This window comes from Amphiura filiformis, chromosome 6 (assembly GCF_039555335.1).
Source record: "Amphiura filiformis chromosome 6, Afil_fr2py, whole genome shotgun sequence".
In the NCBI taxonomy this organism is placed as follows: Eukaryota; Metazoa; Echinodermata; class Ophiuroidea; order Amphilepidida; family Amphiuridae; genus Amphiura; species Amphiura filiformis.
In genome coordinates, this window is record NC_092633.1 from 24710345 (window position 1) to 24729614 (window position 19270).

Genomic DNA, 19270 nt, shown 5'->3' on the forward strand with positions numbered 1-19270 from the left:
TCAAAAACAAAGGGACGGTTTATTATAGTTATGTAGGGTTTATCAGTATGATAAAGCCATGCTGTTTACCGTCTGCAACATTTGCATATAGCTAGCAAAGATACTTAAGCCTGATATCTTCATCGGATGCAATATTGGACTAAATCGTAGGTCACGTAATATCAATGTATTGAAATATCGTTACTCCATGCTACCTGGGAGCAACATCGTATAGTACTGGATCTCAATACGTACCTGTAAGAGGTGAGTCAATATTGGCTAAAAACTACCAAATGGTATACGAGATTGGATGGTTGAATGAGAAAAGCACACTCTTCATATGGACTTGAGCAATTCTATAAACCATCGAAAAAGTTCAAATAATCAAGATGATTTTAAATTAAAGGTTGCATTTCTTATTCAATGTCCGAATTGTTCATTCATTTATTAGTTAATTCATGTGTTCATAACACATTTGTTTCCAAACTTTAATCAGGTGCCACAAAATAAATTATAATTATCCAAAATAAAAGAAACAAAAAATCTTCCTTGACAACGTGCATCATATTTATGCTGCAGTTTTAAAGATGTGAATTATGTGTTTGGTTGCTTTCTGTACCTATCCTATTGCTTTAATTTAAGCTGTACTTACCTTTTGCTGAACCTTATTTTTTTTGCTGAACCATGAAATTATATTAGCCCAGCCTATAGTAGTGTATGTTAATTACTTTTACTAACTTACTGACTGACTGACTCGTCTTTTGGTCTGAAGAGGACATAATCTCGAAACGCCACGAAGGTATGACCCCCCTCAAATGAAAGAGACAAAAGTAAAGAATATAATGAGACCCGGGTCAATATTTCAATGAGTCCTTTTTATATCTCAAAATGCCAAGAAGGTATGACCCCCTGAGTGGTGTCAAATGAAAGAGAAAAAAAGAGAAATAATTTCCACACTCCTCATAAATCCTGGGTCAATAAAGTTGAGGGGGATACCAGAAAAAGTTAAATCATAATGTCATAAGGTCTGTTTTGAAGCAAATATGGATGGCTTGATACTTGGAGGGATTTGAGCAAAGCTTGTTGTTGTTAGTCCATTGAACTTTGTCAGTTCTTTCTGAAGCTTGCTTATTTGTGTTTGCGAACGATTGTCTGCAAGTTTCGAGTCATCCACATACTTCCAACATTTGATATCAATGTCCATGTTTTGGGATCGAAAGGTGTCAATTCTTTATTTTCACATACGTATGCAACAACACGACACTACAAATATCTAATTTCGTCCGCAGGACCACAATGATAAAAACATAAAGGCAGCAAGTCCGACAGAGCAGAGTCCACTGACGTCAAATTAATATAAAGACTTGCAAGGAATAGAGTTCCAATAGCATTATGGTCCTGCACCATAATAGCATTTGAGGTGTAAGGATGCCAAAAAGTATTGGTTCCACTAATGTAGCAAGAAAAAATATATCACCACATAGCGTCATATACTACGCGCCCGTTCAAAATTTCAGCACAATATCTGCAAACACGATGCAAAATAAAATCTGCAAACAGGATGCTTTCAAAACAGGTTGAGATAACATTACAGGTTATTACTCTTTCAAAGTTCATTTAATTAAATCCGCTTATTATTGGGTAGTTTCTTAAAAGTAGTTATTTAAACTTTATCAAGCTGATAGGTCGTTCACAATTATAAAAATAATATGCCTGGCAGGAATTTCGAGCAATGTTATAAAATTGTGACCAAAGCGGTCGTTGACATTATATCCTTGCACTTAATTTTAATCGACATTTTCAAAGACATTACATTTTAAGAATATAATAATGACCACTGACAGAAATAAATCAATGTAATAAATAAGAGGTCAATGCTGGGTCGTGAGACAATCAAATACAGTAAATAAATTAAACAATTCTAGATAAAGCTAATAATAATTTGTATGAATACACTATATCTAAAAGATAGTGAAAATTACTCAATGTTGTGTAAAAAGAAAGGAACAGAGCAATAAAAGCTCAATAGTAGTTAAATTTATACTAAATTTGAATGCATCATCAACATTTATTTCTATTCGCTCATTTTGTTGCCCTGTCCATTTTTACTTAACATTGAGTAATATTTATTTAGAATGATATACAATTGTGAGTGCCTAATACGTAAAATAGTGACGGTCATGCTACTTGTAGGTAGTAAATGAGCAAGTCAGTGATCCTACTTACCCCCCCCCCCAATATCGTCTTTCCATATCCGCTTTACGAGTGTGCCTTATTAAAACCTCACACTTGGGGCATTGAAAACCTCAGTTTAATTATCCAGTCATTTAGAAATAAGACTGTAACTCAAAAAGTGCCCGATCAGATAACCATTATTGGTGCGGTGAACAGAAAGCTAATTTAAAGTTGCTTTTGTTCATTTCCGTTCCATGTTCTTCCAAGGTTGTTTTGTATCTCTTTCGGACATTTATCCTTTAAATGTTGCACTATTCTCTGCTATTCTAAGAATAAAGATGAATTTAGCAGGTAATTATTATCACAACGATTGTTTATTATACTATTTAGCGTATTGTATGTGGTTTTAAATGTGTAAAAGCAGGGTATTGGACGAAAGCAACCCCTAATATCTTTCTCAATATCAGAGAGATATTTAATAAATAGCATGCACCTTCCACGCTGTGTGGGCTCATATGGTCCCCCATGGATTAGATCAAAAACGAGGGCTAGGAACCAGACCATAGCTATTGGGATACGTTTGAAACTTCTGGTGATCGTTTATAACTTCTGCTGGTTATGTAACTTTAAAGTATATAGCTATAACTAAACTGGGCCAAATGGGCCATTCGCATGTCCTTTAATACTTGAGACGACAAGGATCGATTTCGATCTTCGTGCTAGAGCATTCACTTGTATGAAATAATTGCCTTTGGTACTTCTAGATGTTAAGTATTTGATGCTAGAGATGTTCTACTTCTGTTAATCTTAGAAAGCAATCAAAGTAAAAAGTAGTCATAAAAGAGTTTTTGGCTGCTGCTACGCATACAATAGACCTGCTTACAAGACGTCTTAACCACTACTTCCCCCTCCCCGTACATGCCGTATTAGATATTGATTTCATTTTCAAGAAAAGAGTTAATACAGTATTTTGATATGCCTTCTTACTGCTTCACACACCGACATCGCCTGGCTAATAATTACTTGGTACAGCAGAGATACTAAAATAAATACCCGGGATCGATACACGTGAATGTGCTATGCACGATTTTGATATTCAGACGAAAATCTTTGGATACCGGGGTAAAAAATGATGAATATCTCCCGTAAATGATTTCGTCTAAAGAAGCCAGATGAAGTATAGTACTCCTTGTTTCTTGTGACTTGAAGGTACGCTCGGCATTGCGTATGTTTTAAATCTGGAATCAAACTTGAGTTAACGAAGACGTTGCCCTTACAGTGTCAAAATCCTCATAATAAATCTTGATTGTAGTGTTTTTATTAATGTTGCGGTGCCTCAACTTTGGGCATGCTTCCCTATGATACAGGAAATTATAATCGTTTATAGTAAACCAAATAGCTAATTACGACCGATACGTTAAAAGCTATTTAACTTGAAGACCACCGTCTTTCAATGTACTATATTCATAATCAGATGTGTGTAATATTTGAATTCTGAGATAGTGAAGCAAGTTTATTTTACGGTATATATTCTTTGCTCTATTTTGAAAAAATGCAGGAAGTTCATTGATAAATTTTAATAATTATTAAATTAAACCTCTCATTTATAGTTTTTGGTGACAATTGCAATATATTTATTTATAATTCTAAGTGACAATTGCAATATGTAACCATTATTTGAAGTTCATCTTGCGAATTCTTTTTGACCTTAATAAATTAAGATTGCCTGATTTTATTTTACAAGGAATCATCCTAATAATATTGTTCAATCTAAGTACAAAGATACAGAGGTTCAGTTGTTCCCTTTACTTTTTCCCTTTACGACAAACAAAAATGCAATATTATTGTTCATACTAGCTTCAATATCAAACTTGAAAACTAAAGGAGTCAAAGTCCTTTCCCTTCTTCAAGGTCAAGTTTGATTTGACTTTTAAATAGTAAAAAAACAACTGTTCAACTGATTTGTAAATTCATAAAATCGATACATTAGCATTCCTGTCGGACGCCTAGCTCTAGCAAACTACCTACCTGTGAATTCACCAAATTATTAAAGGCCCATTTAGTGATTTGCTCATCCGGACGATCTTAAAAATAATCAAAATTCAGATTTTGGTTTGTCATTTTCATAGATGTATTAACATAATATAATCGCCTGCTAGTGGTTCGGCCGAAAGCCGTGTATTTAAGACAAAATACGACAATTACATGAATCTGTAATTTATATACTGACAGTATATATAACTGACAGTATATAAATTAGATATATGTATTTGAATGGGGCTTCAACTTTGTCAATTCTGCTGTTCTTCGTTTTTTGTTTGCTAAAATGTTGATTTCAAAAATATCAAATGACATTATTAATTAATTGACTTGTCCTTCACTTTTAAGTAATGTATAAACAATTTTATTTATTTATTCATTTTCACACTTTTTACACCGTGGTCACTGAATGGGCCTTTAAGTATCGTAGTTCTATACCCTAGACATGCGGTAATGTTATATGAGGTTGGAAAAACCTCTCCGGAGAAATCGACTATATCATCTACCTGTGAATTATGAATAACAGATTACAAATTTTGCTTTAATATTGACAGTGTAACAATATTCCTGATGTAGATATTGAAGAGATGCAGAAACCCTTACAAAACATGATGCGCCAATGAGCTTGGTTTAAATAGAGCATGATTCAACATGTATCATTATTGTTGGAGAAATGATATATTCATATTGATAATAAAAAAATGGAAAGAATATCATGAAGTCCCTCATGGAATAATAATCTGTAGATCTATCACTGGATTATGTTTGAGATTCACGTCGATTCCACCGAGTTCAAGCACGCAAACCTGTTGTGTAGGCACGTACCTGCCTGTTTATAGTATGATAAGTTTGTCCTGGAGAGAAGGAAACGGAATCCAAGGAGCTGATTTAATTTTTTGCATGTAGAGCAGCCTATAATACCCTCGCGGCCCATGCCAGTCCCTTGCTATTAATTTTCGTTACATTTTATCTTAGATGAATGCTGTCGAACAACCCCATATTTATATGGTGCTGATTATTTGAAGCTCAACGTTTTGGTCAGAGACTCAAAAAAGTAGACTTTTTCGTGCAACACCACCTTTATACCAAAAGCTGAAATTATTTGTTCGCGCCACAGTTGTCTTGCTACTCAAGTTTCTATTTTCATTTCTTGAGAAGAGGGGGCGGCAAAAATTTGAAAAAGTACAAAACATTTTGAAAAAATTGTACTATACATCAAAATGTGTTACTTTCTTCTTTTTTTTTGCTCTTCACTTTTTCAAACCACCGACAAAAAAATTGGGTCAACCTTTTAAGGCTGTTGGGGAAGGGGCGGCAAAATTTTATTTTCTTCAGCCCCCCGGGGTACGCCACTGCTGTTTATCTTCTGCAACATTTGCATATAGCATGCAAAGATACTTAAGCCTGATCTCCTCATCGGATGCAATATTGGACTAAATCGTAGGTCACGTAATATCAATCTATTGAAATATCGTTACTCCATGCTACCTGGGAGCAACATCGTATAGTACTGGATCTCAATACGTACCTATAAGAGGTGAGTCAATTGGCTGAACACTATCAAATGATATACGAGATTGGATGGTTGAATGAGAAAAGCAAACTCATCATATGGACTTGAGCAATTCTACAAGCCATCGAAAAAGTTAATAAGCAAGATGATTTAAAATTAAAGGTTGAATTTCTTATGCAATATCCCAATTTTTCATTCATTTGCTAGTTAATTTATTATGTTCATAACACATTTGTTTCGCAACTTGTATTTATTTTATATAAAACGTATACAATTTAAAAATGTACACTTTAATCAGGTGCCACAAAAATATATTATACAAAATAAAACAAACAAACAAAAAGAACAAGAATAAATCAGTACCAAATCACATGATTAAAAATATCGTCGGTTCTGCTTTCATAATCATGATCATACTATATAGGGTTCAAGAAAATCCCCAGATGGAAAATCAACTGGCAACACCAAGACCTACGCTGGAGATACATCTAGCGTCGGTTGCCAGTAGGAATCACTCATCATCAAGTGTTGACAAAGGCAACAGTGTTGCTGAAACGTACACAAAGTAAGTGCAGTTTCTGGATCAGATATCAAGAACTTTGGTTAATGAGTTTACTCTACCGATCCTGATGAATTTGTTCAACCATGTTCGACAATCTTATGGACAGAGCACAGTGAAACATCTTCGTGATTTAGAAAATTGTGAGAAAAAGATACAGCGCCATAGAAATCATCTTGTCTATAGCCTCCGTTGCCGTGATCAAAAGCTAACCCCACCCAGTTTAAAACTTCGGTGCCCAGTGAATACCAACAAAGCAAAGGACATCATCAAGCGTGCGGAAAAGGGCCTTATCAGAGAGCGGATCCGAGTGGTAAATAACAAAATCAAGAACCTAAAAGCGAAAAAAGATCAGCTAAAAGACGACGTAAACAATGAGATTCCCGCGGAATCTGATTTAGGACAAAAGATCGAGCGTCACCTAGCGACTGTTAGCGAGACTACGTATCAAGACACTAAACGCCGTCACCTACAGAAGCTTGAAATATTGACAAAAAAAGCCGCCGCTAACAACAAAAAGTTCCATGATTCTGCGATTGATCTGTCGGGTTCTCAGCTCAAAAAATGGGTTGTGAACCTATCAAAATACAAACTAAATGCTGCACAAACCAGCGTATTAACAAAGGGCCTTAACTATGCTATTTCACCGCCTAAGATACCCGCGGAGGAATTTGTGTTGGCGACTGAACTGGCGTGCAAACACTTACCGCTGGCCGATGGAATTCAACTTCGTGCAAAAGTAGCGAGTACTTTAAAATCATCAAAAGTACCGGAACAGAATGTCACTAAGGAAGAAAGAAAAGCCATCAAGGATCTCAAGAAAGCGGAGGATATTATCATCTTGCCAGCTGACAAAGGGAAATCTACCGTAGTGTTGGACAGAGTTGATTACGATGAGAAAGTTAATACCATGCTGGGAGATAAGAAGACATACGAGGAGCTACCAAATGATCCGACGGCGAAGTACAAACGTAAACTGGTTTCTGCGTTGTCAAAATTAAAGAAGGAAGGTAAGATCACCGAAACTAAGTATAAACAACTTTACCCCACTGCTGAAAATGTTCCTAGGCTATATTGCACGCCGATAATACACAAGCCTAATACCCCTCTGCGTCCAATTGTGGATTACACAGCGACGATTGGTTATAGCACATCAAGATGGCTTGCGGATATACTTGGTGGTTTAGTCGGCAATACCCAACATCATGTGAAGAACTCCCAGCAGCTAGCTGAAGATCTGGCCAAAGTTGTCATTGAGGAGGAAGATATACTTAATTCGCATGATGTGGTTAGTTTATTTACCAACACGCCAATTGACCAAGTGTTAGAGATTGTGAGAAATAGACTGGAGAATGAAAATTTGCTTAGAGTGTACAACAAAGATACAGGGTTCAAAATAACAAGTGAGGATGTCGTGCATCTACTGGAGTTCATACTGACCACCACGTATTTCACGTTCAAAGGCAAAATATATCGTCAGCTCTTTGGTACGGCGATGGGCAGTCCCGTAAGCCCGATAGCGGCCAACATTTTCATGGAAGCCTTAGAACAACAGGCTATCGCTACTGCGCCGCTTGATTGTAGACCGAAGCTATGGCTCCGATATGTCGACGACATCCTTGAGGTTATCCAAAGAGATAGTGTCCAGCAGCTCACAGACCACATCAACCAAGTAGACAAATCAGGCTCCATCAAATTCACCTTTGAACAAGATTCGCAAGGTCAGATTCCATTTCTGGACACCTTAATTGTGAAGAAAGACGATGGAACAGTGAAGTTGTTGGTCTATCGCAAGCCTACACATACCGACCAATATCTCAACTACCAGTCGCATCATCCTTTACATCAGAAACTCGGAGTAGTACGCACATTATACAACAGGAAAGACACCATCGTAACTGAAGAGCAGGATAAGGAAGAAGAAGAAAAGAAAATCCAAGAAGCGCTCCAAACAAGTGGGTACCCCAAGTGGTCTTTTGAAAAAGTCAAAGACCAGATGCAAAGTGTTAAGCCAAAGAAATCGGCTAAAAAGACTGATGACAGTACCAGAAGCCGAGGTATGGTTGTGCTACCGTATGTGAAAGGTGTAACAGAAAGGGTGTCTAGAGTGATGAAGAAATATAATGTCTCAACCGCAATGAAGCCACACAACACGCTCCGCAGAGAACTGGTTCACCCAAAAGACAAGCGTGATCCCAACAACTTGACCCAGGCTGTTTACAAGATCCCCTGTTTGAACTGTGATCTGTCGTACATAGGGGAGACTGGGAGAAAATTTGGAACGCGGCTCGAAGAACACAGAAAGGAAGTGGAGAAGGTCAACAGCACAGTAGTCACCAGGGCAGGTAGAAAAGAATCTCTTACAACAGTTAACAAGTCGGCAATAACAGATCACGTAGTGGACAAAAATCATGTTATTGGATGGGGGGACGCTGAGATCATTGGCACGGAACAAGAACGATTTACACGCTGGATAAAGGAGGCTATAGAAATTAGAAAGAGGAGGGGCACCACCATGAATAGAGACGAGGGGCAGTATCAACTCTCACACATTTTTGATGAGTTTCTAGAACTGGGTTCAAGAAAATCCCCAGATGGAAAATCAACTGGCAACACCAAGACCTACGCTGGAGATACATCTAGCGTCGGTTGCCAGTAGGAATCACTCATCATCAAGTGTTGACAAAGGCAACAGTGTTGCTGAAACGTACACAAAGTAAGTGCAATTTCTGGATCAGATATCAAGAACTTTGGTTAATGAGTTTACTCTACCGATCCTGATGAATTTGTTCAACCATTATTAATGACAATTTTGTTATAAAAATAGCAAAAATTGCGGGATTTTAGTCGTGTATGAAATAGGTCAATAAATGCGTATCACTTGTTGCTCGAGAAATTGTACAAAATAATGTACTTGTACTGAGATGTTGATGCCCTTCGGGGCTCGTGCATTAGACGCATCAACATATCAGTACGCGTGTATTATTTTGTACAATTTTACACCCAACAAGTGATACGCATTTATTAAGGCGATTTAATACCCTGATTTTCATCAGTACCCATCTTCTTTTTTTTGTTGCAAATTTATAAAGTATATAAATATGTTCATCATCTCATGTCCTGAACTTATAAAATATCTCTACATAAAAAGTGGTTTTAAACCATTTTAGAAAATCATTTTAGCCCTATATATTTTTTTGTTTACTGTATCCTGGTAACTGAGATGTGTGTTTCATAACAAACCATAATTTATTCTATTGAACATGTCCAAGCAGAATACATGAATAGAATACATTAAATCCTTTGTTATACTATCTATAGAAATATACTCACTGATTATAACACTGAATAAATTAAATAGGCCTAAATAATCTCTTCCACATTGTGATGTGCCCTGAGTAATTTGATTTAATTTAATTATTTAACTTTGTTTACAAGCTGAAAGTATTTCATGAGATGGGAAACCCCCTTGTACGTGCAAGATAATGGTGTGGAAAGTCATTTTGGAATTCCCCCAAATTATTGTAAACAAAGTCAGATCTATGTTTGGAACTTGGAAAGCCCCAGTTCATTGTTGCACCATCAGGAAAATCCCCCCCAGGAAGTGATGTAATGTGAATGTGTATAATTAATCTTGGGAAATCCCAAGATTGCAGCAATGTTGTGAAAATGTGATTGAAGTAATGGTTTATTTATAGATGATGGGTTTTTTTTTGAGTACTGATATAAAAAGCTTGAGGCTTTTGTTGGGACTTTACAGAATGCCATGGGAGATTGAAAACTCCACATGTGTGTGATGGTCTTCGTGCTTCAAAAAAGAAGTACATTTTAACCAGTTTATATAGCCAATAATTGAGCTAATTTTAATACAGCAACGAAGAAGACAGCGAGCACACAAAAGTGCTCTTCCTCATCAAAGGATTAAAAGTTCTTCTGTCAAATTGCTGGAGTTTGCTGGGTTTGTGAAGGCCACGCATCTGTCAAGAAACAGTGGAGCTGTGTTAAAGAAACCGGTTCCCTGGAAAAAGAGTGATTGGTGAAAGAAACACCATTTTTGGAGAAAGCAGCGCAAGGAGATATATTTGAGGAGAAAGCAGCGCAAGGAGATATATTTGTGGAGATAACAGCGCAAAGGAGATTGGAGAAAGCATCATCATTTTCGTATGAGGATTTTATACGCAAGGATTTATAAGCGCAAGTGTACACTGGACTTCGCAGGACAAGCGAATAAGGATATATTACATCAGTCGTCCAGAACATTGCAAGTACTCTAGGATCACCAACAAGAAGACAGCTGGTTAAGTAGTCATAGAGTAAAACTGTCAAACTGTGTGATTTTATTGTATATGCGATATTGTTATTATATGTACCAATCATACTCTGTTTTCAATTAAAGACTTAGATTTTGTTAGCTTAAATAAACAGTGTATTTGTGTTGTGCATTCGTGTGAGTTCGGGTAAAAGGTGATTTTGGCCTTGAGTCAAGTACGACTCGTAACAAAAATTGGGGGCTCGCGTCCGGGGAAAATACACTGTAAAAAAGTTGACATTATTATACTGAGTCTTGAAAGTGAAAGTACAGTATGGCAGAGTTCAAAGCAGAAGAGTTTCTTGAAACTATAGATTGGGAGAAATTTGATAAGTTGAAGAAGCCTGATTTATTAGCATTTGCCAAACATTATGACTTGAAAGTTAAGCAAGCTACAAGAAAGCAAATAATCAAAAATGCCTTGATTGATGTTTTGGTCGGGGAAGATATTTTTGATGAATCCTATTTGGAAGAGAAACTTGAAGTAGAAATTGGTGGGGATTCAGCATGTAAGTTGAAAGAGTTGGAAATTCAATTAGAATTGAGGAAAATGGAAATGGACCAAAAGAAAATGGAAATGGACCAAAAGAAAATAGAAATGGACCAAAAAGAAAAACTGGAAATGATCAAGTTAGAGAATGAAAATAAAGAAAAACAAGAACGGCTAGACATTGAAAAACAAAAACTAGCAATGGAAGACAAAGCACGCCAAGAAAAGATGGCGCTTGAGCACCAAAAATTAGAAACAGAAGAAAAGGAAAAGGTAGCAAAATTGGAACTTGAAAAACAAAAACTAGAAATGGAAGAAAAGGAAAAATTAGCAAAACTAGAAATGGAAGAAAAGGACAGGCAAGCAAAGCTCAATTTGGAAGCACATTTGAAAGAAAGAGAAATTGAGGAAAAGTACAAGTTTGAACAAGAGAAGTTGGCAAAGCTAGGTGACAAATATTCATCAAGTTTCTCCTCAAAGTCAGGGTTTGATGTTACAAAGTATGTAAAGCTGGTGCCTAAATTCAAAGAGAAAGAAGTTGACGAGTACTTTCAACATTTTGAAAAGGTAGCTACAAATTTGAAATGGCCTCCAGAGCATTGGACCCTACTGTTACAAAGTAGTTTTGTGGGAAGGCCAGGAAACTTACTCAGCTCTACCAATAGAGAAGTGTAATGATTATGAAGAAGTCAAACAGGCAGTCCTTAAGGCCTATGAACTGGTGCCTGAAGCATACAGACAAAAGTTCAGAGATTCAAGAAAGCAAGCAGATCAAACCCATGTAGAATTTGCTAGAGTAAAAAAGAACAAATGTTTGACAGGTGGCTTGGGTCAAAAGAAGTCAAAGATGATTTCGGCCAACTTAAGCAATTAGTTCTTATAGAAGAGTTCAAGAAATGTGTCCACGTTGACATTAAAACCCATTTGGATGAAAGCGCTAGCAAAATTAAGACGCTAAACGAAGCGGCGACAATGGCGGACGACTATGGCTTAACTCACAAATTGAATGCGAGTAGATTTAGTCATAACAGAAGTTATTCAAACAGGTTCAGCCATAATCAACCTAGAGCAAATCAGGGTGGTACACAAGAAGTGAAACCTCAGTCTAATTCACAGCATAGTGCTGGTGGTAGAGGGACCCCAGGGAGTTCAGGTCACAGAGCAAAATTTGGGACTGAATTTAAAGCCAAAGTAACTTGTACTCATTGTAAGAGACCAGGGCATACGATGACCCAGTGTTATTTCTTAAAAGGCAGACAAGACGCACAAAAACAGCAGCAAACTGCTAGTAATACTGTAGGATGTGCAGTGTCACTTGTGTCAAAGAAACAAGTCAGTCAAATCAAGAAACAAGAATTCCCACAAAGGGAAGTGAGACAGACAAGGTGTGTGAAGAATTTGAACCATTTGTGTTAGAGGGAGTGGTATCACTTGGTGATAATGGTAGTCCAAAGCCCATTAAGATTGTGCGAGATACGTGTTGTGCACGGTCTATGATTCTGGAAGGAACTTTGCCCTTTAATGAGGATAGTTCAGCAGGTAATGCTTTGATCCAGGGTATTGGAATGGAAATAATTAGTGTACCTCTCCACAAAATTAACTTGACATCTGACTTGGTTTCTGGTCCTGTAACCATAGGAGTTAGACATGAATTGCCAGTCAAGGGAGTGTCCATGTTGCTAGGAAATGATCTGGCAGGGGGGAAGGTTTTTCCTGACCCAATAGTCACAGATAAGCCCTGTATACAGGATGATAATAGTGAGGAAGAGGAGATATTTCCTGCATGTGCAGTGACACGGGCAATGAGTAAGAGAGCCTCATTAGAAACAATTGAGGACAACCAAATTGATGACTTAGGCTACAATTTGGAAGACACATTTGTGTCAAAGTTGAATGAGAAAGAAGATAAACTTCCTTCTCCTGGGGATAAAAATACCCCTAAAGAGGACGCAGCCTCTGAGCATGAACAAATTGGGGAAACCATGAAAGACCCATTAAGTCATGACAAGCTGATTCTGGAGCAACAAAATGACCCAGAACTCAAAGAGATCAATCAAAGGGCATTGACCCTAGAAGAAGCAGAACAAAATTCTGTGTGTTTTTACAAACAAGATGGTGTGCTAATGAGAAAATGGCGCCCACCTGATGTACCTGCCGATGAAGAGTGGAAGGTATTGCACCAAATTGTGGTACCAAAAGTATACCACACTGAAGTAATTAACATAGCACATGACAGTCCAATGGCAGGGCATATGGGTGTTAAGAAAACTCATGAAAGAATTCTGAGACATTTCTGGTGGCCCACTCTCAAAAAAGATGTTTCTGAATATTGCAAAACATGTCACATATGCCAAGTAGTAGGGAAGCCAAATCAGAAAATACCTCCTGCTCCATTAAAGCCAATTCCAGCCTTTGATGAACCATTGGGCTGGTTCCACGTTTGTGAGATCGGAAGAGCGTCGCGTACCAAAGACTAAGTCAGGTAATCAATACCTTCTGACAATTATGTGCGCGTCAACACGCTTTCCTGAAGCCATACCCTTGAGAAATATTAAAGCAGTGACAATAGTGAAAGCTTTAACCAAGTTCTTCACATTTGTGGGGCTCCCCAAGTCCATACAGTCAGACCAAGGATCAAACTTTACTTCTGGAGTATTTCAGCAGGTCATGTATCAATTAGGTATAGAACAGTATACCTCAAGTGCTTACCATCCAGAATCACAAGGTGCACTAGAAAGGTTCCACCAAACATTAAAAAACATGATTAGGACATACTGTTTGGAATTTCAGAGGGACTGGGATGAGGGAGTACACTTGTTGTTGTTTGCTGCTAGGGAAGCTGTTCAGGAAACTTTAGGATTTAGTCCTTTTGAGTTAGTGTTTGGACACACAGTGCGCGGGCCCTTAAAGTTGTTGAAAGAAAAGTGGCTCAATGAGAAATCAGATAGTAATTTGTTGGATTATGTCTCCAATTTTAAGCATAGGCTTAACAGAGTAACTGATATTGCCAAAGAAAACTTGAAACAGGGTCAGGCCAAAATGAAACAATGGTATGATAAACATGCCAAAGAGAGAGTGTTCAAACCAGGTGACAAAGTTCTAGTACTGTTTCCAATTCCAGGACACCCATTACAAGCCAGATATCATGGCCCATGTGAGGTAGAGTCAAAAGTGGGTGAAGTAGATTATATTATCAAGACTCCTGGTAGACGCAAGAGCAGGCAGTTATGCCACATAAATATGCTCAAAGAGTATGTTGAAAGAAGTGACAGTGGCATTCCAAAACCTGTGTGTACAGTAAAACATGCTGATAATGTAGACAAACATGCCGATGTAGACAAAATCGCCAATGTAGACAAGAGTAAAGATGACAATTCTGATGTCACATTTGACCAGGATAAAGAGCTGGAGCACAAGGAGTATAATGTAAAGTTGAACAATTCTGATGTGCTCACTAATTTGGACTCAAAGTTAGGTCATCTTTCTCAAGATCAACAAAGTCAAATTGCAAATTTGATTCACAAATGTGACAATATATTTCCTGATACGCCAAGTAGAACAAATGCTGCGTTTCATGATGTAGATGTTGGTGATACAAAACCAATCAAGCAGCATCCTTATAGAGTCAATCCATTGAAAATGGAACATCTCAAAAATGAGATCAATTACATGCTAGACAATGATATCATAGAACCAAGTAGTAGTGAATGGAGTTCACCGTGTATACTTGTTCCCAAGCCTGATGGTTCATACCGATTGGTCGCAGACATGAGAGCTGCAAATGTTCATTCAAAGACAGACTCGTACCCAATTCCAAGAATTGATGATTGCATAGACAAAATTGGGAATGCAAAATTTGTTAGCAAATTTGATCTTTTGAAAGGGTACTGGCAGGTTCCACTCACAGACCGTGCCAAAGAGATTTCTGCTTTTTGTACACCATTTGGTCTTTACCAGTACAAAGTTATGCCATTCGGTTTGAAAACGCCCCAGCAACATTTCAGAGAATGGTGAACCAAATTGTGGCAGACATAGAGGGATGTGAAGCGTATGTAGATGATTTGATTGTTTACAGTCAAACTTGGGAACAACACATGGAACAACTCCATCAATTGTTTGAGAAGCTGTCTGAAGTACAGTTGACAGTCAATCAGGTAAAAAGTGAGTTTTGCCATGCCACAGTCACATACTTGGGATATGTTGTAGGTCAAGGTCAGGTGAAACCTATCAAAGCCAAAGTTGAAGCAATTGAGCAATACCCCACACCTGTAAACAAGAAGGCACTCATGAGATTTCTAGGAATGGTTGGCTATTATAGAAAGTTCTGTCCAAACTGTTCAGAGATAGCAAGTCCTTTGACTGATTTGTTGAAGAAAGATGCAAAATTCATGTGGTCAGAACAGTGTGAAAATGCTTTTCACAAAGTCAAATCAATACTCATGAGTTCACCAGTACTTACTGCACCTGATTTTCAGAAGCAGTTCAAGTTGACTGTTGATGCCAGTGACATAGGCTGTGGAGGTGTTGTGATGCAAGAGGGTGAAGATCAAATAGATCACCCCATTTGTTACTTTTCAAGGAAATTCAACAAGCACCAGAGAAATTACTCCACAATTGAGAAGGAGTGTCTAGCATTGCTATTAGCATTGCTACATTTTGATGTGTATTTGGGTACCACAGTATACCCTGTGCTTGTTTTCACAGATCACAATCCCCTCACCTTCATCAACAGGATGAAGAACAAAAACCAGAGACTGGTGAGGTGGAGTTTGACCTTGCAAGAGTACAATCTGGACATCAAACATATTAAGGGAAAAGACAATGTAATGGCTGATGCCCTGTCCAGAATTGCATAAGAAGGGCTAATAAACAAAAATTCCTTTAAAAAGGAACTTGTGTGACAAGTAGTCACTGGGTATGATGAGTTAAATACTCAAAGTTGATAATATGTTGAAGTTGATGTAAAAGAAGAAAACATTTAAGAAAGTTTTCATTACATTCGAACTTTCTTCTTTTAAGGGGGAGGGTGTGATGTGCCCTGAGTAATTTGATTTAATTTAATTATTTAACTTTGTTTACAAGCTGAAAGTATTTCATGAGATGGGAAACCCCTTGTACGTGCAAGATAATGGTGTGGAAAGTCATTTTGGAATTCCCCCAAATTATTGTAAACAAAGTCAGATCTATGTTTGGAACTTGGAAAGCCCCAGTTCATTGTTGCACCATCAGGAAAACCCCCCAGGAAGTGATGTAATGTGAATGTGTATAATTAATCTTGGGAAATCCCAAGATTGCAGCAATGTTGTGAAAATGTGATTGAAGTAATGGTTTATTTATAGATGATGGGTTTTTTTGCATGAGTACTGATATAAAAAGCTTGAGGCTTTTGTTGGGACTTTACAGAATGCCATGGGAGATTGAAAACTCCACATGTGTGTGATGGTCTTCGTGCTTCAAAAAAGAAGTACATTTTAACCAGTTTATATAGCCAATAATTGAGCTAATTTTAATACAGCAACGAAGAAGACAGCGAGCACACAAAAGTGCTCTTCCTCATCAAAGGATTAAAAGTTCTTCTGTCAAATTGCTGGAGTTTGCTGGGTTTGTGAAGGCCACGCATCTGTCAAGAAACAATGGAGCTGTGTTAAAGAAACCGGTTCCCTGGAAAAAGAGTGATTGGTGAAAGAAACACCATTTTTGGAGAAAGCAGCGCAAGGAGATATATTTGAGGAGAAAGCAGCGCAAGGAGATATATTTGTGGAGATAACAGCGCAAAGGAGATTGGCGAAAGCATCATCATTTTCGTATGAGGATTTTATACGCAAGGATTTATAAGCGCAAGTGTACACTGGACTTCGCAGGACAAGCGAATAAGGATATATTACATCAGTCGTCCAGAACATTGCAAGTACTCTAGGATCACCAACAAGAAGACAGCTGGTTAAGTAGTCATAGAGTAAAACTGTCATTGTGTGATTTTATTGTATATGCGATATTGTTATTATATGTACCAATCATACTCTGTTTTCAATTAAAGACTTAGATTTTGTTAGCTTAAATAAACAGTGTATTTGTGTTGTGCATTCGTGTGAGTTCGGGTAAAAGGTGATTTTGGCCTTGAGTCAAGTACGACTCGTAACAACATAGACAATTTAATACTACACCATGTATGTATCTTCTATAATATGTTGTTAGGAAAAGAGATTAAAAAAGGCTATAAGGTCATCAAAGGTCAGGTTATAGGTCAATTGGTTCAGGTCAAATTCAGGCATCAATTTTGAATACATGTGATAGTCTGTGATATCATACATGTCATAATGAGGCATCAATTTTGATATTTTGTCTGTTACTGGATATATAATGGAAATGTGTGAGGTGGATATACTAAAATACCTTGGGATGTAAATGGTGAGTACACTTTAGATTGCCTAGTTGAGTTGGATTGGGCAAATAAATATAAAATAGTTACCAAAATCACAAAAATGAAGCTTACGGAAAACTACCTAATATGGTGGTATAGGTGACAAAAAATACAATCTTTTTCAACATTGCTGTAGTGTGGTTGTGGTAACCTGTTACCTATGGCTTAATTAAGTTTCAGTGACATAGTGTTGCAAGTTCAAAATACAAAATATAGCTCGACATTGAAAATAGAAGCATTTTAACCGGTTCGTTTTTTGATAGTTGTGGAGCACCAAGTTGATGAAGTCATAAAAGAAATCAGGGACCACTTATTCCCATTTTACATATCAACATTATTTTCCTAATGTGTTAGCAACACATATTCAAAATTTTAACGAAATCCGTTGATAGTAAGCTTTCCAAAATGAAGTGAATTTAAATCATCAGTGATGTACCTCCTTTTGGCTTCTATCTTCAAAAGCATGTAAGCTACATTGATACCGATGCCACCAATAAAACGAGAAGATTTGCCCCTTCATTTTGCATACCACTTTGTCCAATTTTTTTTTTGTAATTTCTTCACAAAATGCAAAAAAATGCAAAAAAAATCAATGGGTGTAGTACCCCTTAACCTATAAATATTACACACACAACCATACAATAAGTTTACAGCAACCTAAGTATGAGTATTCACTACCTCCACTCACTTCTAGGACCAATGTCCCCATTCAATTCAATTGCAATCGATTTTATTCAGAAATCAAGCCAGTAAAAGCTATCTTCTGAAGTTGCGTAATGTTCCATTCTTGAATTCTCTGCTCTTTCTGTCACAAAACTCCTGTATCAGGACTGTAAGGATATTACTTTTAATAATTCGCAGAGGATGATAAAAGACGGGTAAGTCAACTTATAACATAAATGTCGTTCTTCTTATTGTAACTGCAAACCCAAGAAAAACAACCAGTTGTTTTCAATTTTGTTCCAAAGACATATTCTATGTATTATTTCTCACATTTGATCTTCAGTTGGTGCTTTATCCTCAGTGTCAGGGTTGAAACTACTATTTGAATATAACCATTGTGAGATTGGATCTTCTATGAAGAAACGATTTAAATCTATCATAACAATTAGTGGGTTTTTACGGGTTCGTCGTCGGACAAGTTTAGAACTGTCAAGCTTTCGTCAGGAGTACCGTAGCTCTGATTAAATCTATCATCTTCAACCATATCATAACAGAATAAGAATGGGTTATTCGTCAAAGTTTTACTCGTAAAGAAGGTAAGAGCGAAGTCTAAAAAAATCGATTTCATAATTCTCAACAAAAAAATGTTCATTAGTCATTTATGTCTTATTAAGGAAAGAAAATATATCATGTTTGATATTCAAATAATTGCAAGGATTGATTCTTTCCAAATATGCCTTTTGATTACCCCCAGCCAATCCTATGGAAAGTTATGACGGTTCAAGATGGTATCGAGACATTTGGTACACCCTGTACAATGGTAAGTAGTGGAAAAAGGATCAAAATGAGAACGATTTTTGTATTAAAATCTTTGCAGTACCAGTTCCTGTTTATTGACTAACTTACCTAAATATAAAAAAACTAAAGGTTTCAAATCTCTTCGTCATGTTCGTTGCTAGGTTAAATACATTAGTAATGAGATGTAAAATGTTCATGTAATATTATTGATGATTGCAGTATGACTTGAGCTACATTTACATCAATTATGCGTTAGTTTAGGCATCATTTATTTACAAATACCAAACGATGATGCACAACCAACCCGGTTGATCACAAGACTT

General features: G+C 37.0%; 1 protein-coding gene across 1 annotated transcript in view; it reads left to right on the plus strand.

The window, feature by feature from the left end:
• Positions 1 to 6336: 6336 nt before the first annotated feature.
• LOC140154430 (uncharacterized) overlaps positions 6337 to 19270 on the plus strand; it is a 31407-nt gene continuing 18473 nt past the window's right edge. Inside the window, exon 1 of the mRNA XM_072176995.1 lies at positions 6337 to 8611. Coding sequence (XP_072033096.1) covers positions 6337 to 8611 — 2275 coding nt within the window. The remainder of the gene's footprint in view (positions 8612 to 19270) is intronic.